Consider the following 24,972-nt stretch of genomic DNA (forward strand, 5'->3'; position numbering starts at 1 on the left):
ATAGATCTACGTGAAAGCTTTGCATTATACACTGATGCAGACTTACATTCTGGCTGCGCAGCTCGTCCTTGTCCAAGTTCGCCCTCAGTAGTTCCTGCTTGAGCTGGAGAACAGAACTTTCTTGCTGAGCCATTCTCTGCTGCAAGGCATCCTGGGAAAGAAATTGATATCCGAAGGGTTATTTGCCTTAATTAAATGAATTCCACAATTGAGAGGGGTCCATGTATAACGAACTTTAATCTAATGTTATCATTTCGTTTCCTAAGTAGCTTGGGATAAAGACCTAATCAAGATGCCACCATTGCTCTGATGCTAAGATGTTCAGTCAAGGTACTTGAAAGATCGCATTTTCCTTAAATCCACATAACTGGATATATGTTACCTTTATTCCCTGTAGGTTTCTGGCGTCCTCTTTGGATTTCTGCAGCTCTTTCTGTGAATTTAACAAAATCGAATTAATACTTTGAAAATTGATTGGTAGAATACATTGAGAGGTATCAAAATAGAGAAATACTGAAATGTGCAAGTAATATCAACTGGTTGGCAGTCAAATACTACCTATTAATATATTGGTAATTGAGTGACTATGAAATATCAGTTGAGAGAAAATAAAATATTAAGTGTTTGTCTGAGAAATATCAATTGATAGACAATAACATATAAATCGAGTGACTGTGAAATACTGCAATGAAATGGGGTGGCCTCTTAACCTACAAAAACTTTCGTGCAATTTTTTATTTTTTATTTACCACATCCGGACACGCTCGAACTCGGGTGTGGTGATGCATGCATCTGCATACATCATCACGCTGGGACAGCTGTAGCTTTATCATGACACACACAGATCTTCTCAGCCCCCCAGGCAGACTAGGAACTGTCAGCAAAGAAGACTCCGGCTGCGGGACTTTAACAATAACTACAGCCTGCAAAAAATAATTCTAAGTGGCTGGCCAGCTCCCAACTTTCTATCTAGAGTGCTATCGTAATTTAGAGCATGGCATCAAGGCACAATGTTTTAAATGTAATAATGTTTAGCAGATAACACTGGAATGTTATGACTGAGGGCTAATATTGGCTATTATTGTCACCAATGGAGCTGAGAACTTCACAATGCTGTAATGCAGAAAACAAACTCCTATCTCGAATCGTCATGTAAAAGCAGCACTGGTCTGAAATCCAGCTCAGCTTACCCTCAAGTGTCGGTTCTCCTCCATGCTCTGGTCGAGGCGGCTCCTGGCGATCACCTGCAGAGAAACCAAGAAGCGAGGTCAGGTCTGAGGAGGTGACGCACGCCCGCGCGCGCTGCCAGGCCCACGAAGGCATAGAGACGGTGGGAGATGGGCACACTTACCAGCTGGTCCTCGACGTTCGCCCCTTCCTCGGTGCGGGCAACCGAGCCCACCTGCTCCTCTCCGGGCAGACGGCCGCTCAGCAGCAGGGCCTGCGCGACAACAAAAAAAGAGCAAAAGAAACTCAACACCGGCTGAGTCCAGGTAGGGAGACAATAAGAAACACTATCCAGGCACAGGGCAGGCTGCCAGGGGCCGCCAGGGACCGCCAGGGATCATGGGAACAGGAACAACTTTACAACTGGCCCAAGCCTCTGTAAGGCCGTGTAGGGCTCGGCCCCAGCCCTCCCTTCTCCTTCTCTCGCCCTTTCAGAGACACCGGGGAAATCTCCAGAATGCAAGGCTTTAAATGGGGCACTGTCTCTAGTACTACGTAGCTGCGCTTTCATTTAAAAGGGAGAGTACCTGCACTTCTTAACTGCTGCAGCACATTTAATGGGGGAGAAGCGGTACTTCTCGGGGGCAGGCAGGTACTTTAAATAGTGAGTACCGGCACTCCTATTTTTCTATTTAAAGCACCGCCTAAAGGCACACAGCTAAAAACCATCAGGACAACAGAACCGTCACTATCGAAGGATTTGAGCAGACGCAACACCAATTCTGGGGTTGCATGGAGGGTGAACGCGTCCTTTCAGAGACACCCAGGAAATCTCTTTAGGACAGACAACTAAACACAATTGGAACAACAGATCCTATTTAAAGATGATTCATCCCAGTGGCTGCACTCAAGAATAACCGACGAGACTGCATGCCGAGGGGCACACGATGCACGCAATTCCGAAAGATTCCAGAGAGGGGCAGACGTGCGCCTGACTTTTGTAGCTGGCTGCTGCAAATGACCCCTTCCAGCAATGTATACAGCTATATTAGAAGCACTATTCAACATGTGGCAAACTAGAGATTCGACACGACGTCCTGCAGTTTCTAAATTACCCCAAACCTGTATTTACAACGTTTTAGGTCTGGCTTCAAACCCCAGATGTCGCCAAGCCTTATGTGAGAGCTACCTAAACAAGGATTTGCAATACAATCGGTCTCACATTTGTGAGAGTTAGAGCTATTGGCGTTATAAAATATACTGTTTTTACCTATGTGGTTTGTTTTGGAGTGTAGTGGATGAGTGTGGATAGGAATTATGTGTGGGTTGTATTGGAATTGTAAGATGTGGAACTGTGTGTTGTGTAGTGTATTTATGTAGTAGAATTATGTGACATGGTGAATAGACAGTGGTGTGAGCTGCAAAGAATAGACACTAAGGTAGAGAGGGATGGGTAGTTTGTGTAGGAAGGGGTTATTGAACTCGAGAGAGGAGCAGAAAGAGTGTGTGAGAAAGAGAGAAAGAAGGGTAGAACAGGCAATAGACGCATAAAGATGGAGGTTTTCATATGCAGAAGAATAGGAGGAGAGGGTGGGTTTGAGGGAGGGAATCTTTGAAAAGTGACAGGATAGAAACTGGGCTTTAAGACCTGAAGTTAACCATATGAGAGAGGTGTAAATAGAGCATGCGAGAGCCAGAGTGATGGGTGAGAATACCAGAGAGAGAGAGAAAGATAGGAGGACAAGAGGCATGACCCTCTTAGTCCACGACGTGCCCAGGCCCTGCCAGGAATTCACCCTCTGAGCCATTGGTGTTGCCTTGTTGTCGGGCACAGTGCTTAATTTGAGCTGTGGTTTCCGGTGCTCGGCACCAGCACTTAATTGTCATCACCACACTTATGACAATCTGCCAGATGGTGGCGCTACTCATCTAATTTAGAGATGAGCAGAACAACAATTGTTTATACTAATACCTGCCTCCCCAGCCATACCTTTAGCTTTTGGGACCTGGAATAATCTGAACTGTCGCACTTGCAGGCGAGAGAGATGGTTAGTACTTGTTTTGGCAGTGATGACAGGGAATTGGATGGTGCAAGCTGCAGTGGGGTCTGGACCCTGGCACTTATTATTTTACAAATTAAGCACTGCTTTTATGCCAGGTAGGGCTGATACTAGGGCGGGACTGGGAACCAAAACCGGCCCCCGATAACAAAAACGGACCCCAGTGGCCCAAAACCGGCCCCCCTCTGGCGGCCTACTGGGGAAAAGCCAGTCCGGTCCTAGCTGATACAGATTCAGTCGCACAGTACAGCAGAAGACTTCACTCAGCCCGTCAGAGGCGCCAGCGGGTAGAATTCTTTCAGTTTACGGACAACAAAATGTGACTAGTTCTGGGACCAAAGATCGGAAGTACCAAATATACATCCCTACATAACACCTATCCCAGGGTCGAGGGGGTATGTTTTCTGAAGTGAATGGTGTGCAAACCCCTCCTTATTGTGGATGAAAAGTACAAGATTAGCTGTTAAGATAGCTCAGAAGGTTGAGCCCCTAGGTGAGATAACAGTTTTCAAACTGAAGGTTGCAGGTTCGAGTCACAGAACAGCAGACTCGTCTTTTCCTCTTTCCAAGGCAGACCGAATAAATACCATTTAGTCAGGTTAACAATTAGTCACAATGTTTAACCGATCTAAAAGGCCACAAATGAGGATTCAGTTGGGCTGCAACACAGAATAATTAATCAAATTATAAGCATCCCGCTTCAAAAGATAGTTGTGAGGTTCCATTAACAAGTGGGGAGAGCTCTGGGCATCAAATCTGATTTTGTTTGGCTGCAGAACTATTTCCGCGCCCCAGTGCTTCATTATGCAAATGCATTCGTGTCATGATTGTGGTTTATGCTCCTTTGTGCACCCGACCCTCTCAGTTCGCCCCTCCTGGCTGCCTTCAAGGCTTTGGCCGAGCAGAATTTGACTTGGAGACAACAGTGGCTTTGTTCACGTCTTACAAAAACATTGCCACAATAGGGCGAGGGTGCCAACCGCCTCCTCCCCACAATGCAAACAGTAGCTGAGAATGCCAGCGAGGCGGCGGGACCCGAGGCTCGATCAGTGCTTTCTGTCTCAGCCATTCTGACTGGCACTGGTAGAACAGCAGCCAATCAGAATGGGTCTGTCTTATCTAGTAGGCCCGATTGCCTGGAAAGCCAACAGAAATGACTGCCTCTGTTATCTGAACAGGGATAGACACTCAAACAGCAACGATCAAAACCAATCTAAAATGAACCGCTGAGATTCTGAAACTTTATATCTCCCACCGCAGCTGCCACTCACTGCACCACAAGGGGTCCATTTTATTCTCTATGTCTTTCTTTCTCTCTATTTTACATTTATTTTAGGCCCTTTGGAGCAGTAATAGGCAATGGCGTTTATTGAAATGTGAACACAACAGAATCTACACACACCGCAGTGCACTACAAAATGATTCATAGAGAAATAGGCCCATTAGGCCTTAGGTCTGGCTAGACTCGCACCTGCTCAGCACCAGAATTCCCTCCTACTCTACAAATCTGCATAAAATAAAATAACAGTCACTGCCTCACCAGCAGCCAACCAAAATGCTTTACACATACAGATCAGTTTAGGTTAACTGAAACACTGCCAATCAAATTATCTAAAACTGCCAGTTGTTCCAGCCATTTGACTGGTGACCTTTCAATCAGGTAGAACAACTAGCTGGGTTTGATCTATTCTGATTGGCTGCTGTGCAAGCAATCAGAATGTCTGGGGCAGCCTGAGTCACTGGCTGTTGCACAGGTAATAGGACGGTTAGGAATCCCAAAGAAGGTGTGTCTTGCAGCAGAATACTTTTATTACAGTGGTGAGTTTATTTAGCGGCACGCTTTGAAGTTGAGCTGACCTCTTCTTGCACAATATGAAACCATTTAGATGCGGGCCAAAGCATTACATGTGTAAGTTAATATCTAGGAATCAGCTGGGTTAAAACTGAACTCAGTGGGGCCTTATCCCATTTGGGGGGGGGGGGTTAAAGGTCGATGACCCTGGTGGTGGCAAGATGGGAAGGCTGTTTACAAAGGACTGTTTTTTAGGTTGAAGCCTACTAGACAGCCAGGCCCGGACTGGCCGTAGCAGGCAACGGGCAATCCCCCGGTGCACCGCATGGGTGGGGGTCGATTTTGTTACAGGGCCGTTTTTGCAGCATAGCTGCAAAATCGGCCCTGTAACAAAAACGGCAAAAAAACGGCCCTGGCAAATAGCTCAACGGCACCCACAACCCCCGGGGGTTGGGGGGAGGAGGGGGGAGAGGGGGGCAGTGGGGGGGGGCCGTCTGAGCACTTTGCCAGGGCCGGTTTTGCTTCCCAGTCTGGTTCTGTAGACAGCGTAACTGTCTAGTTTGCTAGCAACATCTTGGGGACATTCAGAAAGCTCTCCTGGGAATGCTTTGTTGCTGTTGTGTACCATTGTATTTGTGGTTTGCAACTCACATTTGCTTGTTTTCTATTAGCTGGCTCTATTTGTTTTTTTACTGTTCATCTCGAGTTGATATTTGTCCACCAGTGCTCAATGTCTGTAAATAGGCCTTTTAATCTTCTTCCTATCTTGTCACATTTTATGTGCATCCAAAGACAGAGGTCAAATTAAAGGCTTTCTCTTCTTTCTCTGACTTCAAAGTGAAAGGATGTAAGTGACAATCATGCAGGTTCCCTTATTTTGTTTCTAGACCCAACAGCATTTTAATGTCTGTAAATGAACTGTGCAGATATATTAGAATAAATCAGAATTAGGACAGCACAAATGAAGCACATTTTTGGTAATTCTGAAGTCTGGTGGAAACAAATATTTTAAAACAATCAATTCACTAGGTGATGACATTTCCATACTGTATTGTTTGTGCCCTGTGTACTTTTATCAGTGAAACTGTACCTCTGTGCAAATATAATGGTGATTTCAATTGAAGATGTGTTGTTTGTAATGGAAGTGTGCTATACCATGCATATTCCACTCGACGCCACTCCACTCAACTCTGCACACCTCCACGCCACTGTTCTCTACTCTGCACCACTCCACTTTGCACTATGCAATTGCACTCTACTCCATCCTGCACTACTCCATTTTATGCCACTTCACTCTAGTCTATACCAATGCCCTCTATGCCACTCTAATCTACACCACTGCAGGCAGTACACTGAGGAGTTAAAGGTCTATTGTGCACTCTCTGTAAAAGTACAAACACACAAGAAGCACAAAAGTCCTGGTAGAAACAACTAAACCACCAAAGGAATTATCACACATTCATGTTCCTCCATAGGGCGATGAATCTGCTTAGTGTGGTATGCTCCATCAATGGTTAATGTATTGCGAGTACTACTGTTCACTAGTTGTACAATCTCCTAGCTATAGGTTCAATAGGGGAGAGGAGTTGGCCTAACGGCTAGGGCGCTCGACCTCAGACCTGGAGGAACTGGGTTCGAGTCTCGGTAACGACGCCAAACTTCCTGTGATTCTGGGCAAATCACTTAATCTCCCCGTGCCTAACAAAAATGAATGTGTGTCATAATGTAACGTAACTGGTGCTATGTAAAGCGCTCTGATATTCGGTTCGGGTCTAGTTTGCGCTATATAAAACTCTAAAAAAAAAAAAAATAGTTGTGGTGAAGTTATTTCCTTATTTCGATATTTACATTCTTCCTTTCATAAACCGTAAGACCTATGTAAAACTGCGTATGGGTGAGCTAAATAAATGTTATTACTAATGCATCACTACCATAAGATTAAACCCAAGAAGGTCGAGCAACAGCCCCTGACTATCTTCTCCACTGATATGTTTCAGGGCTCAAATACTGCCCCGTTATGTCTCTTCGTATAGGCCTTGGCATCTCAAAGCAAATATTGTGCAACAGTCCCCGGTTCATAAGGCATGTTATGCAACCGTATTCAATATGTCATTCTTTCATAAAATGGTACATAAGTATTGGAAACACACCTTCTTTATAGAACTGTTACACCTTGGACACAAACAGTGCAAGCTCCCTGCCATCAGATGACTGGTACAGCTAAGGTAGCATCAGCACAAGCTTTCCCCATCACAGGACATGTACAAAGCAGAAAGCAGCAGTTCTGGCTTTGTTTCCTCACAGAACTGGTGAGAATGGCAGTAGCAAAGACACGTAAACTGTAGACCTATATGAAACTGTATATGGGAGAGCTAAAAATGATTTGTACTAATATCTCAGCACCACATGTTAAAATCAAAGAAGGTTGAGCAACAAACCCTACCCAAGAGGCAGCAAGTGCAACCTCCTATTTTCCATGGAACAAATGCAGCAGGGCAGACTAGTAAAAGGTTTCACCATTGACAGAAGTAAGAGATAGGTTACAGATGGTCTCGGGAGTGGTTGTTGAACTCACTGAAAGCAATATATATATAGGTGGATGAGTGAGTGAATATTACTATTCTCACTCAGGTTAAATTCCAAGTCAGCAACCTGAAGATCTCGCTGCTGTCACCTGGAAACTACTGCTTGCGTTAATCCTTTGGTTTTCCACATTTTGAGAAGTAGACATTACTTACTGCATTGTTGTTATTTGGATCAGCCTGGTCACACCTAGGTAGCTTTGATCTAGACAAGCACACAGGTGCCAGCCTCTTCGAAAACAGTTACATTTGATAAGGACACTCTTTGGATAAAAAGATTATTACTATCAGATTTATTAGGTTGTTCCTTCTCTAATTTTTCCATAACCCTACCGCATTATGAAATCTATTTTGATGGAAAAAAATTGACCATCGGTAAAACAATAAGAAAACAAGGACCATTAAAAGAAATGAGCATTGTGGAAAAATATTGTAGGGTGGGACTAGCTTATTCATTAATAAAAATGAAAACAAGTGATACCTGCAGTTCAAAGAGTGAGTTCTTCATCTCCTGCACCTCCCCCTCCAGCTCGTCGTGTCGTTCTACATGCTGTTTTTTCCATGATGTCTCGCGGACCGGCACTGGTGACACTGGTGAATCGGATTTCCAATCTGGAAGGAAGATGGAGTCTGACTCATCTGGAACACCAAAACAAGACATGTTAATGGAACCACCAAAGGAGATGAAGGATTCAATATCAACACTGTCCAGGAGTCCCTGGACTGTCTAGGCCACCTGACAACCCCCCACAATGGTGTATGCCGTTCAGAGGTGAGACGTGTGCTGTGAGGGCACAAGTTAACCCCTTCGATGCACGTGTCAGCCAACAGCCATCGCGAGCACTACCTGGCTAGTGCTGCGCACGTCCGTTGGCCAACGCGGCCCGCCGACTCTTCAGAACTCCCGGACCGCGGCGGAATTTACGCCGTGGTTAAGGAGTTAAGATCTTAGCACCTATGCTTACTATACACAGGGCTGTGGGCAGGGTCTGAACCCCTCCACAATTCACAGCCATGGACTTACACAGTGGAGGCTGTGTGCAAGGCCTAAGGTCCCATCAGATTCTACATTCAACATACAATATGGGTTGGAAATAGTGCCTCGCCAGTGGCCAGGCGCTGCACCCACCCCTCCATGGCCACCTAACCCTCATCTTGCTCAGCCTTCAGCCCTTCACAGCAAAGGTTGACCAAAGGTTTTATTGCTCAATGATGGTCCGTGGCAAACTCTTCGCAAGGGACCTACCCCCACTGCATCCATCCTTTGGGTGAATACAAGTAAAAAGACACGGACATCCTTCTAAAGTAGTTCCTTTCTGAAATATCACATGTCGTTTGTATCTTTCGAAAGCTTACAAAGAAGTTTATAAGCTTATACATACAAATCTGCACGAAAGTTGACATGCCAGATTTTAGCTGACTATGGAAATTTAAATCCACCAACAAGATTAAAAGTTAAGGCAAATGAAAAACAATGCCTTTTCGTTACAACATGAGGCTGAACCTGTGTGTATATATATATATATATATATATATATATATATATATATATATATATATATATATATATATATATATATATATATATATATATATATATATATATATATATATATATATATATATATATATATATATATATATATATATATATATATATATATATATATACAGGTGCTATACCCGCTATTTAAATGAGTAGGAACCATGACTCACAGAAGTCGAAATCTTCAACAGGGTCAAGAAAGAGGCCCTATCCTTCTCTCTACACTGGGAATAGCAGATCTACATATATGGTGTATGGCAACCTAGTTTTATCATGGCCAGTTGCAATAAACAAAGGAATGTAACAACAGCCAGCGCACAAGAGGTAAAATCTATGCAGTGCCAAAAAACACGCTAACCAGTCCTTGTGAGGCTAGACCCAGTTATTTTCTTCTATAAAGTGATGCTAGACTAGAATCTGCGAGGCATAAAACATAGGGGCATATTACCAACGTTAAGCGATATTTATCGCTAACGATGCTTAGCAACGAATTTTTTAACGCTAAGCATCGTCAGAAATTATCGCAGATAAACCTTGCTATTATCAAGGTTTATCGCAAATGCGATAAAAAACGGCCGCAATGCATGAATATCGCTGAAAAGTCAGCGATATTCATGCATTACCGAGCTAATGCGCTTAGCCATGTTATCCACCTCCCATTGGAAAACATGGCTAAGAACTGCTCAGGGCAGGTGTTAGTTTTTGGAGATATTCGCGCTTAGCGCGAATATCTCCAAAAGTTGGTAATAGGAGATAGCGATGTTAGCGACTGTTTCCAGTCGCTAACATCTTGGCACGCCCACTTTGCATGTCATTAGTGATAAATATCACTGACATGCAAAGTGGGGCCCAAGATGGTCGCTATCTCCTACTAGCTGTCGCTAACTGGTGTTAGCGACAGCTAGGTAATAGGGAGATATTTTTATCTCCGCTTTCTTGGCTTTTAAAGCCAAAAAAGCAGAGATAAACCCCCTTGATAATATGCCCCATAGTTTTCTCAGGTCAATTGCGGTTTGCCGTGATATTAACAGGGTAATTGATCTCTGTGTACATATACACAATTTGATCTACTTGTATAGACCCACAATTGTCGAATTTGCTAAATACGTTTTTAATCATTATAGGCATGCAGTAAGGTTTTGTTTTGCCTTGATGTTATTCATAATACTTTAATAATTGGCGATAATAACCAGCCCCTAAGAAAAGAATTACAACAAATTACAGTGTGACTAAAAATGACAGTCTTGAATGTTATGTATTTGAAAGGACGTTCTATTATTCACCGGTGCCATAAATTGCCGCATATTTTGTTCTTGAACGAGAGCATGAAACAGAAATTCTGGAATAGTAAAAAACAATGTAAAATGTCTGATTTCGGTTGGTGCTCTAACTGAAGGGGATGGGTGGTTAGTTCCCATACTGACTGGCTCATTACACAGCGCGGCCAGCGGGCAAAGCAGGCAGCCATGCATTAATAGCCAAGGTCATGAGCGGGGGAGGAGCTGAGGTCACGTGCAGCCTGGGGTCAGACTGCAGGGGGCCGCCTCTAACATTCAGGCTTACAAGCTGTACTATATAGGCTGGAGCAGAAAAGGCGCCGTGACCAGCCATGGAGCAGAACAGGGCAAAAGAATAGAGTCGGCACATTGGCTGATTACAGAATCTGTACTGTGCGTACTCTGTCAGCTACATCCATTCCATGCCATAAAACTCACAGCTGCAAGAGTACATTAAAATGCTAGAGTTGCAAATGAGTATAACATATTCCAGCTTTAAGGAGTTCCCAGACTTAGAATCACGTAAGGGGAGCACATATGCATCACAGGAGTGTAAGTAGACTTTATCAAAGATCTTGGCTGAGACCAGATAAAAATAATATTTCCTTCCTATGCATAATAACCCTTGGTCTTTCGTTCTCTTGTGGTAATAAGCAGCCACAACAAATCAGCAGCATACAATCCACTTTCAGTCGTGGGAGATTTCCTGTGGAACTCAGTGTTGCACTGAAACCAGCAGGAAATGCCTCTAATTTTGGAAGATCTGCTTGGGTGAAAATCGCTTCTGAGCCGTTCAGGGCACATTACTGACTTCCTGATAGACTACACAGATTCTGGAACATAAGGTGCAATTAGATCATGGAGGAGTCGCATTCTGAAAATAATTTTTTAATTCTGAATAACCGCAAACGGAAAGCTGTTTCTGGCCAGCTGGTGACATCAGAACTAATTATCAAGGCTGTATGTCACATTTTATAATACTGAAAAAGCTTACTAGAATATCGGCTACTTTCTCTACAACTGTATTTCCCTGTAACAACTTTTCTTTATAGCACCTTTCCTCTGTAAAGATCATTTTCTGTAACAACTGTTCTCTGAAACAGCTTTTCTCTGTTGTGCTTTCTGGTGAAATGTATTCATATATTCAGGTTTGTCTGGGATGACATAATACTGATAAAATTGCATCCAGGAAACCCAAAGTTAGAAGAAGCTGAGGTTACCACGTGGCCACCATTTCGAAGAGAAGTACCAGGATCAGCAATTTGGAAGTAAGCCAGTAGGTTCTGGCTAGCTTCTAACTTATTAAGGCACTATATGGTAACGTTCAAATCGCCATTCACTTTAATTCTTATTTAGGATAGTACCCTTCTCACTTCCTGACCATCCTTTAGGCGTTCTTCCCCTAGATGTACCGCTGGAATTCTGCCATCTGCTCTAGAGCAAAATATGAAAATTTTCCCCCTTCAAATAAATAACAATTAATGAACGCTTAATGGAAGGCATAGTATAAAAGATGAAAACGCTGGTCTATTAGAACAGAGGAATTAATGCCATTTTGTCCTTCAAGGAATACGTCCTAGCAGTACACTAAGACGCTTCAGAAACCCATGGGAGAAACCTGTGTGGTAATGAAACTGGGCCTAAGCCCTTCATGGGACCCAGATTATCATCATTCCTTTGCAGCTGTTATGATCCCAGTCAATTCCAAGACTTTTAGCCTTTATTTTCCTTTCTGCTGCTCTCGATAAAATAGAGTGCAAAGACTGGTCAGAAAGGGCAATCACACGGCTGGCATTAAGGGTAAACTACCTTAAGTCGGGGTTTTCAATTATCAGGAGGTAGGGCCAAGCAGAGCACATAAAGGAGTTTATTGTGTCCGCCTACTTTTCTGAAGTGAGCAGAAATTATTTAGAGGGTGAGTGGTGTGAAAGTAGGTGGCAGAAGGCATAGGTGTGTTTATTATTAAGCGGGGGTGTCACAACTCAATTTACTTGTAATATTTACTAACACATTCGCTTTCTATTATATACTGAATGTGCCTCTATTTACAATATAACACAAAATTGAATTTTACGTGTAACATTGCCATCACAGTATAAATGTTACAAAGCCCCAACTCTCTACAAATACTCAACAAGTCAAAATCTTTTACTCCCTTCTGTCACTAAGATCACACAATGTTTAGATTTGGAATCCAAACTGTCTAAACAGGAGCTCCTTGTCCGAGACCTACACAAGACAACACCATCATCTAGAAGCTTATGTGTACCAAAAGCAGTTACACCACATATCTCGTATAGTTTATTTATTAAACAGAGCTAACTCGGTATACATTTGTGGACTAAAGCATCAAAACCACGGGACATTTCTGTATGAATGAAGCTTCATATCATCAACTTTGTAAAACAAACCCAGAAATAAACAAAGATTCGGAGTTCAGATGGGAGTTTCGTGCACATCCCACGATATTTAGGCTTATTAACAGCATTAAACATTAAAATGCACAGAGAAAAAACTTTGGTTAAAGCAATGTCACAACGTTTTTGTGTGTGAAATTTGGATACAGAAGGTTTTCTCTCAGTTTGAAATCGACATGATGTGGTGGCTGTAGAATAAGCAATATTCTTCCTTTTTGTCATCTTGTGCCATCGCATACAAAAATCACGCGAGAAACTGTCAATGTGGTTTGTTTGTAGTTTCTAAAGTAAGGTAGGGAACGTTGGTCGAACAGCAACTGCTCCCAGAGCACACAACCAGTGTCACATTTCCCACAAGACACGTTCTTCTCGAACCACTCTCCGGCAGGAGAAATTATGCGAAAAAAGTGTCAGTGTGGGAAAATAAAATTACATGAGATGGATGAGACCCATCAATCACGATCTGAGTAAATCTTGTGTAATAATAATCACAATAAAAATGTGAACTTGTCCTAATTGTAAAATACATGCTGCTTACTGGGCCTATTAGAATTGAAGCAATCATTCATTTACTGTTGGAGGGTGAAACTCTTTTGCATCCAATTATACTGCATAGTAAGATTCTGATTCTGATTTTTTTTTGCTGGTTATGTTATGCACTTTTATTGTGCCAGAGGTATCACTTGCTTTAAAAGACGTTTGATGACAGGTAAGTTATTGGCCATAAAGAGCAGGTAAACGAATGTGAATTCCCCAACAAGAGATGTTGAATTTGGCTGCACTGGAAAAGATTTCATACAAAGACAATGTTCAGATATTTGAAGACATTCGGTAATGATATCAAGAACTTCACAGGGATGATTAAACGGCCTATGAGTCTGTATGTGTAGGTACATTTTGACGGTGCAAGTATGTGCTCTCGATATTTAAGCATATTTGTATATTTAATACTTACCTTATTTATCAGATTGAGTATATATTTTGTGATATAGTTTCCTACGGGCTGATGTTTGATTATATATGTGAATGTCATTGCCTTGAAAATTAACAAAATATACATTTAAAAAAGCTCCAGGTTTATCAACCAGGTACAATGGGTACCACATCTTGAAACTCACATCTGTCTGGGGCTATGAACTCAAGCTATCAGACACAATCTTACAGATGCTTCGACTGGACGTATATGGAACTTAATTTACAACAATGATATCCAGATGAGAAGACTACGAAGTTGTAGCTTTAAATTTACATTTTACAGTGGTCTTTCCCAGGGGTGTGTCCTAGGAATGGTCTAGGGAATACACTGCAAATATGGCGCACACCTACTCAAGCGCAACTTAGTGGCTAATCACAAACAAGTGAATGTATTTCCCACTATATTTCAAATAAAAGTTACATCGCCAAGTGTACCTGCCACAGCAAGGAAGATAAAAGTGCTCAAGTTACTTCTTTTCTCACAGATATTGTGAGGGCAGGGAAGAAATATATACTATAGTAACATATTTTAAGTAGAAAAAGTTAAAATAAGTCAAACGGTAGAATGACAAATGCTCAAATATCATAACTGCATTGAAGTGTGCATACCTGATAAGTATTTGAAATGATTCAATAAGTATCCAAAAAATTGGCCAATACTAAGCAACACCGGTTTATACAGCAAGAGACATAAGAGTGGTATAATATGCTGTAAAAACCAAGATTTCTTTATTTATTAATTTTTTGTATCCTCATCTGGATCTTCAAAAAGTAAGAAGAGGATGGGGTGCATTAAGGTGGGGGTGAAGTAGACTCATGTGCCATTTTAGAATTCACTATAAATCATTCCTTAGAGCAGACATGGGATGGCCTAACCAGGAATCTATCACTTTTCTTATGGCAGGTGGCCATCTCCCTGTCACAGTCCCCAAACTTTTTCAGTTGCAGACCAGCTCTTGAATAACCCCTTTGCCAAGTATCAAATGTCATGTACAGAACACCTGGCTGCAAGACACCGGCTTTGGTTTTTTAAAAACATGGACAAATCTCTTCTAGATAGGTCCACTTTCTAAAGGTATTACTGCAGCTCTATTGGCACTTCTTTTATTTTTATTTATTTTTAAACTCTTTTTATTGAACTTTGCACAACACCAGTTTTGTTCACATATTACATACATTGTAATTGTATAGCTTCCCCGTGGTGTGACAAATCTGTAGCAGAGTAATTGGGTGCACTTTAACGGCCCAACTTCGACATATCTTGCAGTCTGTTGAGTGCCCCCGGCACCCTGGAGTATACTCGTGGTTCCTAACATGCAGGATCGGCCAATGCAGGTAAGACAGGTGGGGCAGTGTAGGGGGGATTCAACAGAGGATGAGGAGGGAAAATGAAATAAATAATTACATTACCCTCGTATGTCGACTCCACCCCCCTCATCGCCCCACAGCTCTTACATGCACAGGCAGCTTCTGGTAACATGGTTTATTTTTAGTACTGTGATTTGGATAGCATCTTACAGGTGGAAGCGGGCACTTCTTCCCACCACAATCAACCCTCATGATCTGCTGAACAGGACAGATCCACAGTGTTGCAATTGACAGCTGAAGAGTCTCCTATCTCAGGGAACAGATACTCTACCTAGTTCGAAGTCCGCTTCTTCTACAGGAGTGGCTGCAAAGTCTCCCCGCTTCTCCGGCTGTGTAGTGACAGACTCAGTTTTCCCGCTGTGTGCTGGGCTAGATGATGTGAGACTGCAACAAGAACAAGCAACGCAGTGTTATACATATGTGGTAACCCTGATGTTAAAAAAATCTAGATTCATAGATTTTAGAAGTTCTGAGAGTTTGAATGAACTAACTGAAGGCAACCTCTGAATAAAGCCATGCGTCAAATCCCTCTTGGCAGCAGCCGTGGCCCGTGCAGGTAAGAACGGTGGGGCGGGATTTCGATGGACCATGACGAGGGAAAATTAATTATTTATTTAATTTTACCTCGTCATCTTATGTCGAAATCTCCCCCCTCCCCCCAGCCGGCCCCACCGCCCCACATTCTTATCTGCACGGGCCGCGGCTGCTTGGAGCATAAGCAAAGCATTGTGGGCAGAATTTAATCTATGCTATTCTGTTAACTATGGGGTTTACAATTATTTCTGCGTTTACCATCATTTTCCGTTATTCATATATGTAGTGTTTTAGAACAGTGGTTCTTAACCTGGGTTCGCAAAGCCTATTCAGGGGGTCCACGACTGCTTAGAAAAACAAATATCCTTAACGGATTAATGGAATGTATATAAACAACCAAAATGTAAAATAAAAAAATTGAAGAAGATCTGTAAATCTGAAGGAGTTTCAAATTGAAATCTAAAAATTAAGCTAGTGTCCTTAGATTGATGAGTAGGAACCGTGCAATTGCATGAAACAGAATACAGTATGGACGATGAGTGACCTCAACTGAATTTAGAAAAGCTCCAACCTCCTCATTAAAATTAAAATGTTAATGTTTTTATATTTGTTTATGACTTAAGTAAAGTATTTAATAAATAGTGTATTTCTTTGATAAGGGCTTGTTTCTGTATTGTTTGTGTATTATTTTGCAGTTCAAATTATTGAAATTATGAGGCTGGGGTCCTTGGAATCCAGTAATGACTCGGGGCCCGATTAAGAGTTTGGTGGTGTGAGAGTGGGCCACCACGCTGCCGCCACGCCGCCCCCCCACTCCCACACCGCCAAACAGGGCTGCCACCTGCCAGATTACAAATATTAACATGGTCTGGCAGGTGGGTGGCATAGCGGTCCTGCGACATTGCAGTTTAAAAGCCAATATGTGAGCCTTAAACTGCACCACCGCGGAACAGACAGTACACTCCTACACGGTAGTCCATGCTGTGCAGGAATGGAATGCATGCGCACAGGGGGGCACACCGTGTGCCCCCTGCTTGCACTCCCGTGCACATGGCCAAGAAGGGGTCCTGTTGGCCCCTCTTTCTTTCGACACTGCCAGCAGTTTCATGGAGTAAGAACCTCCATGAGACCGCTGGCAGTGAGGAAAGTTGTAACATGTTTGGCAGTGCCATAGGGCACCACCAAGAATATTTCGACCCTCAGACCGCTGCGGCACCGCCAGGGATCTCTGATCTCCGACGGTTGTGGCAGGGCCATAGCTTCCGACAGCCCAAGTTGCAATCCAGTGGTCAGACTGATGGTGCAGCAGTGGCCAGACGCCACTGCGAGTTTAGTGGTAAACTCATATTCAGGCCCTCAGTAGGGGTCTGAGGGTTCCAATAATGATTCAGTAGGTGTCCTTGGCTTCCTGTAATGATTAAGTGGGGGGTCCACAGAAGTCAAAAGGTTAAGAAATGCTGATTTAGAACATTCATCACAATTAAAGTATGCCATTAATCGAAATTATTTAAATAAACATTTATATAATTATTGATAAATGTAATATGGTTATGAATATTGTAGGAAGGTAGGATCTTTCTAGCACAGTTACCCCCACTGTTTGCCTGGTGGCAGTGTGTTTTGACTGAAGTCTACTGGGATCATACTAATCAAGACCCCAGCAACTGTTTCCGCTCCCCTAAATTGACCTTGGTAAGTACTTTGGTACATCCACAATCGGCTACTGGTGTACCCTTGTAAGTCCCTAGTATATGGTACTGAGGTACCCAGGGCATAGGTACATCAGGGGACTTCAATGGGCTGCAGCATGTATTGTGCCTTCCGTGAAGGTCTACTTAAACTCTGACTACAGGCCTGATATTGCAGCCTGTGTGAGATGGTGCTTGCACCTCTCACTACAGATATGTCTTTTTATATCGAGGTCACTGTACTTAAAAACTTTAAGTCACCACTATGCCAGGCTATTCAGTCCTGAGGGCAGGGTGCTTAGTTACAAGTGCGTGGGTGCCCCTGCATGAGCAGGACACCCCTACAAACCCTGGAGTCGATTCTCCATGCTTTGTAAGTGTGGTTAGTTATTTTAAAGTATATAGTGGAAATAGGACATTACAAGATGTCTAACTATTTAATGGCTACACCAAAACTGATCAAGATTGGTATCAAACATGTTGTAACCATACCCAAATACTGATTACAGTGCTGGAAGTATGATCCCATGTACTGTGGGGGCTCCTTAGGGGACCCCCAGAACTCCAGGTAACAAGCTAGTGCTGCTGCCGACCACAGACACAATTCTGTCCTCCTGGTGCTGAGCTGAGCTCAAGCAGGGGAAGGCAGAACAATGGGTTTCCTGCCATGGGGAGGTGAGACCACCTCCCAGACAGGACTTAGTGTATTGGGCTGGGGTCCAGGCACTTTCCTGCGCCTCCAGACTGCATTGAAGGGCACATTTGGTGCCAGTTTAGGAACCCTTAGCTCCCGCTCTGGTGCATAACCGGACAGGGGAGTACACTCTCTCTGTCCAGCCCCTCCTCTGGGAGGGACCCCTGAGTCGTCCCAACCCTTTTTACAGGGTACGTAAGGGCTAAACTGCAGGTGAGTCCTCAGATTCATCATGGAACAAGACTCATCTCTGAAACCAAGACACTCTTCGACTGCTTGACACTTGGACTTTGTTGGACTTCAACTGGAACCGATACTGCACCAAGGAAGACTCTTGCTGCTCCTGGTCTCGCTATTCTTCAAGCCTTCTGCCTCGCCTGTGTCTGTGCTTCATCTATGTTCTCCTGTGGGTATCACGGACATCCAAAGTAATCTCCCTTGGAGTGAAGGTGTCACTCCCCTGCATCTGCAGGCACAGTAACAAAGCTGACCAGTCTCCTATGCCTATCGTCCTAGGGACTTCCCGAGGCCCAGCAACACAGGTGGTGGCTCTTCAGCTCTCAAGAGGTCTGGCCTGTCTTCTCTGCAATTTTGAGGACTGTATCCCTTGTCGGAGCCGCTGGAACCAATCCCCTGTGCACTAATTCGACTTGCTCTTGCCAAGGCTTATTGGCTCTGCACTCAATAGATCTTCGGGTAACAAGAAGCTCCAGCCTCCAGAACATCGTTCCTTGAAGATCAGCATCCTCACTGCATCCCTTGTACCGTGGATCTCCATCTTTTGTGAACTGCCTGAGGTCGTCTTGCGACTACGGTGCCTTTGGTCTGGGGGTTCTCTTGAGGGTCTTCCTTTGCTTCAGCGGGGTCCTGTGCTTGCTCAGACCTGGTCTGACTATCCTACATTTGGTGAGTCCTTAGGACCTTGTCGGTCCCAAAGTTTGCCTCTTTTCGCTTTCCACGGCAGTTGCGCTACCAAGGCTTGTTGGTGCTCCCGGACATGACCACCTAGACACCGACATCTAAATTGAGAAAGCTTGTGCACAACTCCTAGAATTCCTCAGCATTGCCTGCTCCTCACAGCTTCAGAGATAAGGTAATCGTATTCACTCCTGAACAAACTGACATCTTTCGACATTGTGCTTCCGTACCTCCTGGTCAATTCCGAGTTGCATAGAATCTGTCCCCTCTGCTTGCAGCTTCTCCTCTTCAAGAATCCACCCTCGGATTCCACCAGACTTCTTTATACGCTGCTCCAAGGGCATTTTCTTTGAAGTCTTCCATTGTCATCAATGGCAAGTTCGGACACCACTTCACCCCATGAACTCGGCTTCCCTGGTGCAGGTAACCTGGTTCCTGGGGCATCCATGGGTGGGCTGGACCTCCAACGTCCCATCTTCTAAAGGGTTTCTTCTGGTTTCTCTGGGAAGGGTCCTTCTTGTTTAAAACTGCAACCACTACTTCTCCATTGACTTCAATTGGGCACACAGCTGTGTTTCCACTTTGCACAATGCCTCCGTGGGGATCCTGGGTACTTACTTTGGGTGGGTCCATGGTCCCCCTGCTCCTTTGAGTCTTCTGGTCCAAGTCCCATTCTTCCTTGTAGTTTGCATTCCAATTTCTTAGTATATGGATTGGTCTCCCCTGGAGACCAGTTTATATTTTTGCTACTTACCTGATTATTTTGACGTATTCTTGTGCGTATTGTTGATAGCTCAAGATAGGAGATATACCAATGGGTTAGTGATTGTGTTGCATAATAAATTGAGTTATTTTTATAAACATGGCGTGGCTCTTTTTCATCTAATCTACACTGTTGATTAAATGTGGTAAACCAAGCTGCTTTACACTCTATCAAGATAAGCCTGAAGGCTGCTCTCCACAGCTACCACTTTGATGGCTTTCTATGCTTATCAAAGATCACTAAAATCATCATAAGGGTTGCCTGGATTATTGCTAGGTGCATCACTCCATAGAGTGTGCACCATATACTAAGCCAGCCAGCTACATTGATGTGCGGAGGTTGGGATTAACACCTGCATTGTTTTACCCCTTAATATAAGGGAAGGTTATATGAAAAAACATCACTAGCTAGGCACATATAAAGTAATTTGATAAAGTAAGGTCTACTGTACCATATTGGTTTTGTCTGTCAAGGATCTTAGCCCAACCCTGTGTCCAATCTTTGGAAGTTTAGTTCACTAGGGTAGGCAGGTGAATTACACCACACTACATCTAGTACCATGTCTCAGGTTGGTTAGTCAAGTGAGGCTCAATCCTCTGGGTACAGTGGTCTTAAGATTCAGGAACTCAAGACCCTGTGTGAATCTAGGAAAGTTAAGACAGGCAGCAACCCCAACAAAGAGCAGCTCTTAGGAGATGCTCCTGCAGGATTGACCCAAAAATCCTGATAGGTCAGATGGGCAGGATAACTTGGGTATGGGTGGTGATACTACAGAAGATGAGCCAGGGGTATCCAACACCCATGACCCTGCTTCTGAGCATATCCAGGAGGAGTCTAAAGACCCCTTCTGGGAAACTCTAGTCCTCCAGGGGAGAGGAGATGGCTAGGGCGGTCAACATCAAATCTGGGTAACCGGATTCGAGTCTCGGCAACGACGCTCAACATCCTGTGATCCTGGGCAAATCACTTAATTTCCCCGTGCCTAACAAAAATGAATGTGTCCTCATGTAATGCAACTGGTGCTCGTGGAAAGCACTCCGATACCCAATACCTTTGGGACAAGTTTGCGCTATATAAAACACTGTAAAAAAAAGTTCTAGTGACAGAGAAGGAGGCCCTCGAGGTAGGTCCCCCTTTATTCCTCCTGGGAAGGTACACAGGGCTCACGGGCGGTCCAGGTTCTCCTCAGTTAATTCAACCTCCGCTGCCACTTCAATAGGGTCTCTAGCAAAAGGGAGGACTCTTTAGAAACTCAAACTTGAGGGAACCAAGCTCAGAAACAAGAAAGAGCAATTGGCCTTAGGCAAAGAGCCCCTAAATGTTTAGAGGGCAAGGAAGAATTTAGGATTAGAATTCCACGATGGCAGCCTTAGTGAACCTAGAGTTAGGGAACACTATTGTGACATTAGAAACTTGAGCAGGATAGTCCCTTCTTACCAGGAGGTTAATGCCATCCATAAATGGATTACTGCTTTAGAGAGGGCCTGTAAAGTTCAGAAGGCTCCTCGGGGCAGTGGGCAGCTATCCAGTAGCTCTTTGCTAACAAAGGTAGAGACAAACTCTTGACTGTAAAGGAAGATGGTGCAGACAATTACAAAGTCTTGAAGAGTGCCCTCATAGATGAGGTTGGGTTAACCACTGAACAATGCAGGGTTACGTTTAGAGACACACAGAAGGCACACACTCAAGACTGGGTAGATTTTGTGTATAGTGCTTTTAAGGCTCTGGAAGGGTGGCTTAATGGAAGTAATGTGCATGAATGTCAAGGACTGTTCAATTTATTAGTGAGGGAGCACATCCTTAATAACTGTCACAATCAGCAACTTCACCAGTACCTGGTAGACTCAGATCTGGCCTCTTCCCAAGAATTGGAAAAGAAGGGAGACAAATGGGTTTGTACCAGGGTGAAAAAAGTCTCAGGGGGGTGGTGACCAGAAGAAGCAAGATTTTTCTAAGGTCTATGAGAAAGGTGGGGAGAAATCTAAAGAAAAGAAAGAGTCTTCTGAAGGTCCCCAAAAATCTTTCTTTGAGGGCGGGTCCCAATCCTTTTCCTCCTCTAACAAGAAACATTGGTGCTATTTACAGCCTGGGGGTCCTCTTGAGGGTCTTTCCTTTGCTTCAGTGGGCTCCCCTGCTTACTCTGGCATGCTCGGACTGTCCTGCACTTGGCAAGTCCCTTAAACCTTGCAGGTCCAAACGTTTGCATCTTTTAATTTTCCACACTAGTTGCAGCTACCAAGGATTGTTCGTGCTGCTACTGGACATCGACCACCTAGACACTGACATCCGATGTGGGACAGCTTGTGCACGTCTCCTGGTCTTCCTCAGTGTCGCCTGGTCCTCACACCTGCAGCGACAAAGTCACGTCCTCACTCCTGAACCTCCTGCCTTGGTAGGCATTGTGCTTTCGTGCCTCCTGGTGAGCTCCGTGTGGCATAGACACTGTCCTCTCTACTTGCAGGTTCTCCTTCACCATATACTAAGCCAGCCTCATACGTATATTCATTAATTTATTCAATCCCTTCTTTGCAACATGGATTTTTCCATCTTTCTAACACTTCCAGTAAAATAGAAATGTGGTCTGCAACTTCTGTTGTACTAAGCAGGAAATAGTTTTCTTTTTAATATGGCGCCTGTTTGTTTCTAACGTGAGATGATAATTTCTTTGTTTTCTCAATGAATTCAGAATTAAAAAGTAATTTATGAAGGTGAATAGTATACTCTGTCACTTACTACAGAGTTCTCAAGTCACCCAGCCGCATGTGAGTAGCTCGTCCTGCCCATGATTTTATTTTTGTTTTTGCATACTGGGATTTTTTTGTCCCAGAATTGAAATAAAATTCTTGGGCTGGATTATGCACGAAGGGAACAGAGAAAAGTGGGAGCTATGTTGCTGTAATTGTACACAGCATTGCTACAAGCGAGCAGTACAATCAACCGGTGTCTTCGTTTTTATATTGTATCCATAGTTACATTAACCAGGATGTTTATCCATCTTTCCATTAACCAATCCTTTTAGGCATCTATACAATACAAGGGTGAATTCATTTTTGGGTGCAAAACGCTCGACATCTCATCAATAACTTGGTATTTAATTATACAAACGCTGTGGTAAAATGTGTACATTTCTAGTAATAGAATTTAAAATCAGGAGAATTTCCCCTCTGACTTTTTGCAGATGGAGGGCAGGGGCTATGGTAATTTAAAGTTTAAACCAAGTTACGAGTTAGTCAATCTGTGTCCATTAGTTTGACAAGCAATCATTATCCAATATACTGAAGCGAAATCACTACATGGGACTAAACATTCTACAATCTAAGAATGCCACTTATCCCTGCCACAGGCTTGATCACAATAAGATAGTCTAGTGTAACTTTAGAATGCAGACTCAGATTTTCAATAAAATCACAACATGTGGATATATATCAACGTTAGGGAAAGAGGTATCTGACATGCGAAAGAGCAATCGAGTGTTCCCTTGGCACAAGGGAGCATTACTTTTTATACAAATGCATTTTCCCCTCCAGAGGTATGATAGAAGACTAAAGAGTTATCGTAGCGAAGACTGCTAAACTGTAGTGTATAAAACTTTCACATTTGTAAAGCAACCTTGTAATTGCAGCCTTTAAATACTAACAATGCAGGTTCGAGTGTTTCCTACATGAGCCCTGGGCACGTCATACACAGTTTCATTTTTTAGTTAACCGTATACGATGAATCAACACAAATAAACAACCTATGACAACTTTATGGACTTTCAAAATCTGAAAAAGCCACATAAGAGAATCAAGAATTTGAAACAAAGAGCCTAAAAAATACACACTTTCATAGATGGACCCTTCATTGAGGAATGAGAAGAGGCCTCACAAGCACAAACGCCTGCTATGACCAGCCAAGATGTCTTGAGTTCATATCATGGGGTTCAAGAGACCCTTATGATGCCAACACAAATTCTCAGCAAATATCTGCATTTCACAACAGAAGCTCTTAATTTATAAGCTGTTCTAAAAGTAACTTCGTCCTCTGACCCACAAATTACTGCAAAAAGAACATATGTGAGGACATGAATTGAATATAATACATTTAGAAGTCGAACCACAGTTAAACAGGGAATTTGCCATATACCCTTTGAAATAAGACATGTCCATTCCAAATCCCAAATTCTTAAGAGACTGTAGTACGGGATAAATGAAACTTACGCGAGCTGTCACTCAATACTTTTGATACTGTTGACCAAACTATCTTTGCCAAAATGCATGCCTTTGGGTGGGGTTGGGACTGCAGTAGAATGGTTTCAATGTGAGATTTCGATAGGTCTTTTGAACAGCGACTTCATCACTTAGGGTGCTCTCTGGAAGCCCCAACCATTTGTCAGTCATTTTTTATAGATATGTTTAACAGTTCTCAATTATCATCCTCATATTGGTCTTCCAATTGTACACTTACGTACAGTGGCAGCTCCTCCAAATGGACGCAAGGGCAGTGAGCCACCAAACCAGCATGCCTCACTTTGCAAGCCATTGCTTACGTATTACAGCTTTTTCAACAAACTCACCAATCATTTGAGATATATATATATATCTCACAGATTGATTTTTTATCATCTTTGATTTTTTATCATCTTTGATGTTTCAGATGTGATATTCATGTTCTGTTTGGTTCTTTAATGTTATAGTCCTTAGGTAAATGTGTTGAGATCACAATTGGTTTTGATGCTTTATTATTATTCGCTACACTGATTTATACCAATTCTAGTTATAATTTTTTGCGCACTATGCAGTGATTCTGTATCCCCCTGTCTCCATTTATGTAAAAACACATTTTGAGTGAAATGACCACTTTAATGGTGAATTGTATATCTATTTGCTTTCATGCTACCCTTGCGTCCTGTTTCTTTAGGCGCTTGGGCTTTTAATTTTAATTTAATGCACGTCCTACTCCTGACGCGTCATGTGATCAAGCTCCGTTCGCGGAGCGAAACGCGTCAGGGAGGGCACTGGCTCTTACACCTTATCTGCAATTAAAAATGGATTGCTGGAATTGATTTCGCATTGTGGCTTTTGTTCGTGTTAAAACACTTCTGGATTGCCAAAGAGGTCCGCGCCTGTTGTTTCCGCCACGTTTGGCGGTCAGGATTCAGCATTGAATTTCTTCACCGGAGTTGGTTTGCTTCCGGCTTCGTGGACCCGCT

General features: G+C 43.2%; 1 protein-coding gene across 3 annotated transcripts in view; it reads right to left on the bottom strand.

Moving 5' to 3' along the window:
- DIXDC1 (DIX domain containing 1) overlaps nt 1–24,972 on the bottom strand; it is a 422,480-nt gene that overhangs the window by 34,922 nt on the left and 362,586 nt on the right. For all 3 annotated transcript variants that reach the window (XM_078682305.1, XM_078682303.1, XM_078682306.1), the window contains 6 exons: nt 15,456–15,568; nt 8,083–8,240; nt 1,352–1,441; nt 1,191–1,244; nt 383–433; nt 47–151 (listed from right to left, as the gene is read on the bottom strand). In XM_078682305.1, coding sequence (XP_078538431.1) covers nt 47–151; nt 383–433; nt 1,191–1,244; nt 1,352–1,441; nt 8,083–8,240; nt 15,456–15,568 — 571 coding nt within the window. The remainder of the gene's footprint in view (nt 1–46; nt 152–382; nt 434–1,190; nt 1,245–1,351; nt 1,442–8,082; nt 8,241–15,455; nt 15,569–24,972) is intronic.

Source organism: Lissotriton helveticus, chromosome 3_1, assembly GCF_964261635.1.
Source record: "Lissotriton helveticus chromosome 3_1, aLisHel1.1, whole genome shotgun sequence".
In the NCBI taxonomy this organism is placed as follows: Eukaryota; Metazoa; Chordata; class Amphibia; order Caudata; family Salamandridae; genus Lissotriton; species Lissotriton helveticus.